This window comes from Notolabrus celidotus, chromosome 10, assembly GCF_009762535.1.
Source record: "Notolabrus celidotus isolate fNotCel1 chromosome 10, fNotCel1.pri, whole genome shotgun sequence".
NCBI classification, from domain to species: domain Eukaryota; kingdom Metazoa; phylum Chordata; class Actinopteri; order Labriformes; family Labridae; genus Notolabrus; species Notolabrus celidotus.
Genome location: NC_048281.1, coordinates 27,743,069 through 27,755,192, shown reverse-complemented (window position 1 = coordinate 27,755,192; position 12,124 = coordinate 27,743,069). Strand labels below are relative to the sequence as shown.

Below are 12,124 nucleotides of genomic sequence, written 5' to 3'. Positions count from 1 at the left end.
AGCAAGGTAGGTGAGCGTAGAGAAGGTTAGGCAGGTAGGGTAAGGTAGAACAGGGATGGGGAAGCAGGGGATGTAAAGGTAACGTAGAGCAAGGCAGGTGAGTGTAGAGAAAGGTAGGTTAAGGTCAAGAATGGGCAGGGTAAGGTAGGGAATGTGCATGGGAAGGTTGGCTCTTTATTGTCAGTGTATAAAAGAACACAATGAATCTTTTTTTGGGCCACAACCCCGATCAGCACAATCTTAAGATATGTCTGAAAAACGTCTACTTTATATCTTTTGTTATATGCATTTAAAAATACAGTTGAGCTTGATTTGAATATAAGGATTATTTTGAAGAATGGAGATTAATTAGCTCGCACAAAGTGTCAAGTTATTTGAAATAGTATAAAATTTGCTTTTTTAATCTTAAAGGCTGATTTATACTTCTGCGTTGAATCAACGGCGTACCCTACGCCGGGGGTCCGCGTAGCTCCCGTACCTACGCCGAGGCCTACGCACGTAGCTGACGTGCACCTCCTCCATAATGTAACTACGCGTAGAGCCGACGCGGACCGCAAGCTCTGTGATTGGTCCGCTCGACGGCTTGGTCTTTCCCGCATTCACAGCACTTCTGGGATCCCGGACATCGGCCACACATCAGCCGTGTATTTCATCTCCTCCTCTCTATTCTTCATGTAATCATGTCTGTATGATAAACAGCAACATGTATCAGCTGTAGATTAACAGAACACGCTCTGAATCGATGTGGAAAAGTAAACAGAGATCGTAGCGGGACCGGAAGCAGGCGGCCGGCTATCAGAGAGACCGCACTGCCCTCAGGCGTTTCTGCGGAGAATTGCTGTGCGACACGGACACACCGACGCACAAGTATGTGGGGCTCATGTCCGCGTCAGCCCCTGCTGCGTAGGGGAGACGCAGAAGTATAAATCAGCCTTTAGTGTTAAAAATTAAAAATCTTGTCTGTGACATTTTAATGTTTATAAAATCACTTAGATGACAATTATTCTTGTGCCTATCTTGCAAATATGATAACTCACTTCAAAGACCAAATCTTTCAATATGGATAAAAACATCCTCTTGGACTTGATTTTGCACTGATTTTTGTTTTGGGGATTTAGAAGTCAAGAATGTGTCCATCTTATTCTTGTCAACATGATTTGTCAGCATTTCTTTTTTATCATCCAAGAGATTTGTGCCAATTATGGTGCAGTAGATCAGTAGATTATTCCAGTATATTGTTGTGATGCAACCTTTCCTTTGTTTTATTTAGTTTTTTAGAGTAAAGTAGGTTTTTATGTTTCAGGATTCAAATATATCCCCAGTCTTGGCAACAGTTACAATGTCGTTCTGTGGGAAACACTGATTAATGTTAACAGCGACTTGACTGGCTGGCAGAGGCATTCAACCACATCGCAGTAATTTTAGTTTATTGAAAAATGAATTTCATTATTCTAACAGTCTATTTCAATCAGCTCAACACCGTGCCATAATTCATTAGGGGGCCTAGGCAGTTCACTTCAGGCTTCAGAGAAGAAAGAGATATTCGGAGCTCTGAAGTGCAGCAGCACACTCACATCACTTTGGTTTAAACAAAGATTGATGCAGCTGAAAAAGAAACTTTCTTTGGAACCGTCTGCATTAATATCTCTTTCTCTTGCCGCAGCCATCATTGTGGAGAACTTCTCCCTGTTCTACTCCACGGAGGAGGACCAGCTGCTGAGCTATAATGACCTGAGGCACTTTCAGATCATCTGGAACATGGTGGATGACAAACGGGAGGTGAGAAATTAGCAAGACAAAGGAGGATGAGAACACAGCGGAGGGGAAAGGGTGACAATCATACAGCTATGTGGAGAGGACAATATAGAAAAGTTAAAAGCAGTAAGTTGGCTAATGAGAAGGCCTGAAGGAAATAAGTATAGCACTGAGTTATAGGAGTAAAAGTAATTGGAACAGTGGGTGCTGGATTAAAATGTAGACCCCCCTTCTGTATTTCCATTATGCTATTTGACTCTTCTATAGGCTTTTTCTTCTCAGTTATTTGCACAGGCTTATGCAATTTATGGCATACTGAGGAAAGTAATATGCAGATGAGAACTACATTTATATATTTAGTCCAACCGTAACCCTATATTAGCTTTGTTTGTCTGACCCTTCAACTCTGGTCTGATATCTCATATCATAGAGCTTTTTACTCTCAGGAAAAGAAAGCATTTTGATTTAGATGAAGTTGGGGTTTTTTTAAGTTTTCCAGATGTATTTAGGTGGATTCTCAATGTACATTTAATTAACTGATGTAGCACCTTTCATTAGTAAAAGTTCATAGCTCAAAGTGCTTCACAAAGGAGCAAACACACAGGAAATATGAACAGAATTTCAAAACAACACATTATAAGAGACTGATATAGAAAAAACAGGAGGTATTAAGATAACAATTTTAGAAGACATAGTTAAATAATAAAACTAATAACAAATGATACACATTTTTTGAAACAACGATGAAACTCAAGGCTATGAAAGGACCTCATTCAGTCTGACCTTTGAAATTAATGCTCATTAGAAACAGAACCAGAAATGCTTTATCTACCCTGGAGGAAAATTCAGCCTTCCCTGTTGATTTTATGCACAATATAGCAAGAATATAGGAGAATTAATAGAAATAGAGTAACAGAAAAATAAATAAGACATACACAATAAGAAATAAACAATTAGACAAGGGCAGTGTATTTTTTAAAATAAAGCTATGTACAGAAAGCGCTGAGTATTCAGAAGTAAAGCTGTGTATAAAGCAAAGACTGTTGATAAGTTACAATAAGTTTTGTAGGAGAAGAGAAGAGAATTGCAGAATTAAACAGTATGTCTGGAAGCAGTGTGCAGTGTTGAAACGATTGTTGACATGTTTAGAATCAGATTGCACAGCTAATTATATAGTTATACATTATATACTGTATGATATAATGAAACGTTCATGGCTTTATAAGAAGGAAATATGTCCAGGGCCAAACAGAGTGTGTGACATTAGGAGGGAGGAGATGTACAACCTGATGGCCACAGGCAAGAACGACTTCCTGTGGCGTTCTGTGGTGCATTTTGGGGGAATGAGTCGAGCACTGAATGTTTTAACAGCACACTGTGGAGCAGATGGTGGATATTGTCCAAGAAGATGTGCAACTTAGACAGCATCCTCCTCTCTTACAGCACTGTTAGAGAGTTGAGACCCCCCCGCCACAACCCTGCAACATCACAGGCCCTGTGGATCAGTTTATAATGTCTGTTGGCACTTGCCATTAGCTACTTTCACTCCGCTGCCCCAGCACATGACAGAAAACAGGATAGCACTATCCACCACTGACTCCTAAAACATCCTCAGTATCGTCCTGCAGATGATAAAGGACCTCAGCCTCCTCGAAAATAAAGGCGGCTCAGGCCCTTCTTGTAGATTGCGTCAGTTCTTGAGAGCAGTGGAGTAGCTGGTGGTTGCTGGCAGGCAGCAGAGACAAGGGAGAGAAGAGCAGGGGCCGTGTCAGCGATTAGGTACGTTGGCTCTGTCTAGACTGCCTCAACTCCTCTGCTGCCAGCCGGTCTAAAACCTGTGATGGTCTTCATACCACTTCAGACTTCACTCATAATTCTACTTGAAAAGCATGCAATGTTCAAATCTTACTTCTTATCTTAGTTTTTAGTCTCACCAACTCACGATTAACTCTCTGACCTCTGTGACTCTCTCTCTCTCTCTAGGGTGTCATCCCTACATCCAGGGTGAAGTTCCTGCTGCGCCTGCTCAGAGGCAGATTGGAGGTGGATTTGGACAAAGACAAGCTGCTGTTCAAGCACATGTGTTATGAGATGGAGCGACTGCACAGTGGAGCAGATGTGACCTTTCACGATGTGCTCAGGTGATCATGAAAACCTCGTACACTTCACACACAAACAGCACTGTGTAGCATTTAAGGGGGACCCATGAGGACTAAGACAGTTTTACTCTTGAACCCTTATCTACTCAATCAATCTTTATTTATATTGTGTCAAATCACAATAATGTTATCTCAAGATGCTTTACAAACAGGACAGGTCTAGACTGGACTCTGTGTTATATTATTACTAAGACCCAACATCAAGACAGGTTAAGATCCAGTCTGATCTCATCTTAATCAACCATGAGCAGAGCATTTAGCAAGTTCCAGTGTCAAGGAAAAACATCCTCAGGGTTCCCACGCGTCCTGGAAAAACTGGAAAACCTGGAAAACAGTTAACCAGTTTTCCAGTACTGGAAAACACCTGGAAAATGGGAGAAAAAGTAAAATGTCCTGGAAAATTATTCCAACATGACTGCGTGTGACCTGACAAGGTTAAAAAAACACATCCCCATTCAACATTTGTGGCAATTTTTGTCATTCAGTTCTATTTAGGTCAATTTATGCACTGATCCTCTGATTATTATTATTATTTATTTGTCTCAGTAAGGCAGCTTCCAGAGTCCTTTGCAGGCTCTTTGGTTTTTTACTTAGCTAATTTTATATTTTTTGAGAAAAGAGAAAGCTGAGATGAGAGTTGCCCATCATTGTTGCTTGGTTGCACTAATAAAGTGAAGTGCTTTACATCTGTAGTTGCATTACATTATAATCAATTGGCCATCATTTTTAATCATGTAAGAGATTATTTCATCGATAGCCATAGACTGCATTTCTTCAATGTAGACTTCCACTGAAAGGAACACATTAGACTATTTAGGAACTAAATTAGGAACAAAATTTAGACTGTAATACCAGCTTGATCATCACTGAAAATGTCCTTGAAATGTCCTGGAAAATGATCTCTGGAAAAGAGTGGGAACCCTGATCCAGGCAGGCAGAAACCTCGAGCAGAACAAGACTCATGTTAGACATACAAGCTCACATATCAAATCTCTATTTGGCAAGACATTAATGTAAACATACAACTGTTTCAGAAGTCCAGATTTCTGTCAGGAGCTGCAGAAGTCCTCTACAGCTAGGGCAGCTCTCATGTGAAAATCCCTCTTCATTCAAAATACGAGTGCTTTAATCGTCATGCTGCAGGATTTTAGGCTTTAGAGATCTTTTAACTGAAGTTAGATTAGTGCACTGTTAACTCGTACTGCTTTACATGTGTAAGAGTCTACTTCCATCTAAAGCTCTGATATTATCTAATTGCATTTATCAAGAGGAAATCCCTCTAACTGTGTCCTCTTTGTTGTGTGTCTCTTTGTGTGTGTGCAGCATGCTGTCATATCGCTCAGTGGACATTAGAAAGTCCCTCCAGTTGGAGGAGCTGTTGGCCAGGGAACAGTTGGAGTACACCATTGAAGAAGAGGTCGCCAAACAGACCATACGCATGTGGCTCAAGAAGTGCCTCAAACGCATCCGAGCGGTTAGTCTCTACACAGAACAGACACTCGCATGTCTGTTGAAAGCGATCCTCCTCTCAGGAATATTTTACAAACATACTGAACATGCCCGGTTTGTCTTTACATCAAACACCGACCACATGTCCCTGTGCTCTTACAGAAGCAGCAGCAGTCGTGTAGCATCATCCACAGCCTGAGAGAGAGCCAGCAGCAGGAGCTCAGCCGTGCCCTCAACCCCCCCAGCATAGAGACCACAGTGCCAAGTGAAGACCACAACGCTAACAACCCAGACAACCCCTCCCAGCCTGAGGTAAAGCCGCCACATCCATACCAACACAGCACACACAAACACACACACAAACACACACACACATCCTCACAGTATGATGTATAGTAGGCACATCATAGGATCTGCAGGTGTGCGGTCACACTGCTGAAACAAAGAATGTCTCCTGTTTGTGTAGATGAGTGGTCTCCAGCAGCTCCTGAGCCCCACGTTGTCAGACAGAGGAGGCTACAGGCAGGACTCCTCAGACCTGGGGAGACCACAGAGGAAGCTGGGACAGTGGCGTCTGCCTGCAGGTGTGTACAACTCTGTTGAATGTGTGTGCAGCAGAGTGGCTCAGTTTGTAGAGGGCGTTTTATCAAAGTGGTTTTAGACATGAAACAAACCTTTGCAGAAATGTCTCTCTCTTCCATGATCAACCAGGACTTAATGTTTCCTTACATCTTAGAAAAAGTGATTTATACTAACAGATAGGTTTTCAATAAGGGGATCTAACAAGAAGCAGGGGTGCCTTAAAGTTGAGCCTGACTGATATAACAGATGATGATATAGGCCAACAACAGGTATGATGGTATGGATATATTTTAAGATTTTTGTTGACAACTTTTTCAAAATAAATTATTTGGCAGAATACCATGCATGGATTACTGAAAAATGGCTTAATCAGGCTGTTTGTCTCACAGTTTTTGCTTCAACCTCATCACTTACACGTCACTCACTACTTTCAAAGTTAAACATCCTGAAAGTTAAGTTATGTATTCATGAAAGCAGACCTATTATGAATATGTGCAAAACTGGAACAATATTCACTTAAAAGCTCTGTTTTGCTTCCTGCACAAAATTCCACAACGGTGGCTACCATATTTCTAAATGGTCAGTATAGTGTTCTTGTGCAGGGGGCCCAACGCTGAATTAACACCAAGCTAAACCATTGTCAGTTAAGACAAAGTTGAAGTATGTTTTCATTATTTACTTCACTCCTCTTCATCATCATGAGGTGAAAAAGCCTCTTCGCTGCTTCTGAATGGATGGCTATGGTTTGACTGTCCAGCAAACACTGCCTGCCCTGATACAGCAGAGCTTAGGGAACCACCCCAACAGGAAGTGATGTCATCATAGCAACAAAATATAACTTATGTTACCCAGTAAATTAAAAGCAATGCAGAACTAAAACAAATGCCTCAAGGGCAATACAGTCAGTTTTCTCAGTCTGTGAATTCTCTGCTTTCTATGTGGGCTGTGTCAGGTCTGCAGCTTTCCTCCCCTCTGAAATTGGTATCAGTGTAAAAGCCGCACATCAATCAGACTCTACTTGTCTATTTGCAATTTGAAAAACAAAGAGCTGCAGGGTCCGGACGTGAATTTTGTTGTCCTCATGTTTCAGGTCGCACAAGTGTCAAGTCCATAGTGTGCAAGATGAACCCTGTCAACGATGAGGCGTCTTCGGGGTCAGAGGTGAAGAAGTGGTGGACCCGTCAGCTGACAGTGGAGAGCGATGAGAGCGGCGACGACCTCATCGACATTTAGAGAATGAGGCTCAGCACATCCTGCCGTTTTTTACAGATGAAATAGAGGTTCTCGCTGGTTGACAGCAAGCGGTTCTGTTGTCTTCTCGCTGATCAATGAAAACAGTGCTTTTTTAAACTCTTTTTTATTCAGGCTCAGAGCTGTTCAGTCAGTGTGTCAGGCTGTACACGCAGCTGATTGATGATATTTTTATTTAGCAGCCATTTTTAAAGTGCAGCAATTATCAATACCTCTCTGTTAGGCCGTTTTTCTCTGTGATTTTCACTCGTTGTGATCGCTGAGTATTTCTATGCAGACATGTGTTGTTAGAGCAAGCCAATGCAGAAGGGAACATATTGCAATCATGAATCACACGAAGAAGCTGCTTCTTGTTTTCTGTTCTACTGTTACGCTGTTTCATGTCGGTGCGTCAGATCAGTTCATCGTGTCGTTGCACCTACAATAATTTGGTGCTGTCCATTCATGTCAAAGCATCGTCTCTGTTTTCTTGTCAGTGTTTTTGAAAGCAGTCTGCAGTATTGATCGTCTAAATGTTGATTTTCATATAGTCACTTTATACTGGAGGCCCCTTGTTCTCATTGGTGGAACAAAATTCAAGCAAACTTTTAGATTAATGACTGTGAATGTAAATTAAAGTCAGATCTATCTTATGTATTTGTGTGGAGTGAAGACATGAAATATTTTGTAAATTATTATAAATTATGAACTTTATCAAGTATTAATTATTCTAATAAAGGCCTACAGTGTTAGGCATTTATGAGCAAAAATATTGTCAGACTTTCTTTGCACTGGACTGTTTTTACGAGGTTACTTACAATACAGGAAGTGATATAAACTCTTTAAAATCTAAATAATGTTTTTTATTTAAATGTAAATTCAATCAATCTTTATTCATATAGCACCAAATCACAACAAACTTTATCTCAAGACACTTTACAAGCAGAGCAGGTCTAGACCGTACTCTATGCTGAATTATTAACAAAGACCCAACTTCAAGACAGGATAAGACTCAGGCTGTTTTCAAAATGACCTGCTACATACTACCTACTAATATAGTAGGCAGTAGGTACTGCCTACTACATACTGCGTTTGAATTTAGTATGTAGTATGACTTTACTGTTGGATCTGATCTGCAGTATGCTGAGCCAGATGTCACTGGATTTCCGGTTTTGGAGAGTGGATGTAAACAACGGCCGAGCTGATAGATAAAACTACTTCTTAAGCATTCACCAATGATCTAAAAAGTTAAGAAGTGGATTATATGGAATTGTCTAGTTTTCACATCACCAAAAAATGGATTTCCCCTCCTCAAAAAAGAAGAAAAATTAAGAAACGGAACGAGCACTGTGCAATGTGGGGAACAGTATGCGAGGTAGACTGGTCCGATGCATACTGTGAATCAGTAGACCTCCGGGGAGTTTTGGCATGCAGCAGATTTTGCTCTTTTTCACATACTACGTACTAAATACTTAATTTTGGCCAAATCAGTACGTACTGTTAGTACAGTGGACGATTTCGAAAAACAGCCTCAGTCATATCTCATCCTAATCCACCATGAGTAGGGTTAGGGTTAGGGGTTAGGGTTGGGGGTTAGGGTTTGGGGTTAGGGTTAGGGGTTAGGGGTTAGGGTTAGGGTTAGGGGTTAGGGTTAAGGGTTAGGGTGAGGGTTAGGGTTAGGGTGAGGGTGAGGGTTAGGGGTTAGGGTTAGGGGTTCGGGTTAGGGTTGGGGTTTAGGGTTAGGGGTTAGGGGTTAGGGTTTGGGTTAGAGGTTAGGGTTGGGGTTTAGGGTTAAGGGTTAGGGGTTAGGGTTAGGGGTTAGGGTGAGGGTTTGGGGTTAGGGTTAGGGGTCAGGGTTAGGGGTTAGAGTTAGGGTTGGGGTTTAGGGTTAAGGGTTAGGGGTTAGGGTTAGGGGTTAGGGTTCGGGTTAGGGTTAGGGTTAGGGTTAGGGGTTCGGGTTAGGGTTGGGGTTTAGGGTTAAGGGTTAGGGGTTAGGGGTTAGGGTTTGGGTTAGGGGTTAGGGTTGGGGTTTAGGGTTAAGGGTTAGGGGTTAGGGTTAGGGGTTAGGGTGAGGGTGAGGGTTTGGGGTTAGGGTTAGGGGTCAGGGTTAGGGTTAGGGGTTAGGGTTAGGGTTGGGGTTTAGGGTTAAGGGTTAGGGGTTAGGGTTAGGGGTTAGGGTGAGGGTTAGGGGTTAGGGTTAGGGGTTAGGGTTAGGGTTGGGGTTTAGGGTTAAGGGTTAGGGTTAGGGGTTAGGGTTAGGGTTAGGCTTAGGGTTGCTGGCACGTCTACAGCAGCAGGCCACCTACAGCAGCGACTCAGAGGAACCTACAAGACAATGGAGCTCCAGAAATGTCTATGGTTAGTAACTGTAAACTTCTTTTTAACAGGCAGAAACCTCGAGCAGAACCAGACTCATGTTATACAGCCAACTGCCATCGATTAGAATATACACTAAGTTATTCATCTTTTCTTATTTAGTTATATGACTGCTAAGAGATAATATGCAAACACAAATTGTTAATCTTTTCCACAAATTTGTTTATTTCGTATTATTTACTCATACTCCTTCCACTTATTATCTGAAAAACATTTAGTAAAATCTGATGGAAATAAATACTGCTCTTGAGACACATGGTGTTGATCAATCAGAAATGAACACAGTTCACATGTGGTGCCATAATCAGCCTGTATAACCTTTGTCTTTCTTGTTGTTTTGATCACTTAAAGATCCCTTTAGAAAGCCTGTTGCCCCCTCTATCGTGAGTTGGTGTACACAGTAATTCAATTCAATTCATGAGGAATTTAATTACCCCTCTCTGATTAAAAAAACATGGGATTAGACTAACGAAGGGGGTAATTGGGTGGACAGATGCTGTTTAATGATTCTCTTGGAACACATCTGCTCACATCAAACACCGAGCCCTTCTCCAGATAACACTGCCCCCTGCTGGACACAAGCTGAACTGCTCTGATAAAGCTGACTACATGATTGCAATCTAGACATGCAAAAGTGACCAAAAGTCCACATTCACATGTATCTTTTTATATTTGATCATACACTGCACACTCCTGCAGGTTGCTGCTTTCACTCCATCACATTTTGCAGTTATTTTATCCTTAACACTCTCTCTGGTGAGTCATTGCTTATCCTGCTGCCCCACACTATCTCTATTTCACAGCAACACCTGATGATGACAGTTCTGACATCTGCTGTGTGCAGCTTGCTGTGGATCTAGATGAGTTTCCATCAAGCCATCGGGGTCAGTGTGAGCCTGCCGTCCACAGAATGTCATTTGGTCGATGGAGTAGACGGACGCTGTGAGTACACACACGAAAAAACAAACCCATAAACAAAGGTATGTGTGCCTTAGCATCTCATTTCCCTTCCTCGTTCTCTTTGATGATATGTTTCTTTCAAGTTAATTCATCAGGATTAGATCTAATTGACAAATGCACTCCACTGCTGGCTGCCGCTAAAGCATTTCCACTTAACAAGGGCCCTTGTTAGATGCAGAATTAGCCCATTAAAACGGACAGGGTCTTCATTTGTCCATTCAAGAGCCTTGTAAGTTTCACAGTTGATGGAGTGTGTATGGGGGCTGCCTGGATAATGAATGCGAGGGGAGAGCAGTGTAGAGAATCAGCTGCCGGTGGGACACCTCCTTGCTCTATAGAAATCATGACTTACTCACACATTCCAGTCTCTCGATGACTGAGTGCCCCCCCGACATATGGTCCTGTAGGGAAACAGTGTGACATCAGCCCTCTTGCCAATCAACTGTCTTTTAATTTCTCCTTTCTCGCTCTTTTCTTCTCCTCAACCATCGCCTCTTAAGCTCCACTTAGCTCAGAACTGGCTCATCAAAGGCCTTTTTCTCTTTTTTCTCATTTTCGCCCTGCGTGGTGGAACACTTTTTTGTCTTTTAATTGCCTCTGCATCACACCGGCTCTTACGGGGCCTGTTGTTTTTACCCTCTCTATTGTAATTTGCCTATCTCTCTCCCTCGTGCATGTCCACTGCTTATTTAGGGCCTAATTGAGGCACTTTGGTAATTGAGGAGGAAGTTCTTAAGAGCAGAGGGAGAGTGTCTGGGAGTTGAGATTACCTGTAATTAACGTACATGATGGCTTTGATGGCTCTGTCCCCTCCCGGTGAGATGTCGCCTTCAGTCTCTGACGGCAGTTGCGCTTTCACACAGGCTAGAAAAAGGCCTCTTTCACCTTTTACTACAGTACTGCAAATACTGCATGCTTGACAGACAGAGCCATTAGGAGAAAACCTCATGTAGAAAAACACACACATGTCCTGTACGGTACACCCCAGAGTGCGGTTGATGAAGGCTCTCCACTCGGCTAATTAAAAACAGGTTTTGAAGGAGGAAGTGTTAAAAAGCAGATATCAGTCAGAGCGCTCTTTTCACCCTCCTCCAATAAGTCTGATTTTAAACCTCTAAGGTCTCACACTGAGACACTCTGCCCGGTCAGATTATTAACCAGACATGAGGTGAGATCGTCATGAAATGTGTACTGAACTATGTGCGTTTCGACCGGACAAACCAGGGTCTAAATTTACTTCAGGGGTAGATAATCTCACCCCTGAAAAGCCCCTGCTTGGGGGGTAGTACTTTTCAAAGGTCCTGGGACTTTTGGTTGAACATAATGGCGTTTGTGGAGTTTACACAGTTGTTGAAACACAGAGGGAGTTCCTGGGAATGCATACTAGTTTAGTTTTTTATTAAGATTTCAAAATATTATTTAATATCATTTATTTTCTCCATACGTCACTGGACTGATTTACACAATCTACCCAGGATTTCAGCCCACGGTTGAAATGCAGACAACAATGGGGGCAGAGGAACCTTTTAGTTCCGGGGAAAGTAGTTCTCGGGGCTAAAAAACCCTGGAACTCTTGGTCGAAATGCACCTTCAGGTTCATTGTACCTTACCAT

The 12,124-nt window shown here is 42.2% G+C and overlaps 1 protein-coding gene across 3 annotated transcripts in view; it reads left to right on the top strand.

Annotated features, from left to right (window-relative positions):
• Window positions 1-7,828, top strand: part of nalcn (sodium leak channel, non-selective) — a 122,737-nt gene extending 114,909 nt beyond the window's left edge. For all 3 annotated transcript variants that reach the window (XM_034693891.1, XM_034693892.1, XM_034693890.1), the window contains 6 exons: window positions 1,664-1,779; window positions 3,739-3,896; window positions 5,238-5,388; window positions 5,526-5,675; window positions 5,830-5,947; window positions 7,036-7,828. In XM_034693891.1, the coding sequence (XP_034549782.1) occupies window positions 1,664-1,779; window positions 3,739-3,896; window positions 5,238-5,388; window positions 5,526-5,675; window positions 5,830-5,947; window positions 7,036-7,178 (836 nt within the window). In that variant the 3' untranslated portion in view covers window positions 7,179-7,828. The remainder of the gene's footprint in view (window positions 1-1,663; window positions 1,780-3,738; window positions 3,897-5,237; window positions 5,389-5,525; window positions 5,676-5,829; window positions 5,948-7,035) is intronic.
• The last annotated feature ends 4,296 nt before the right edge of the window (window positions 7,829-12,124 follow it).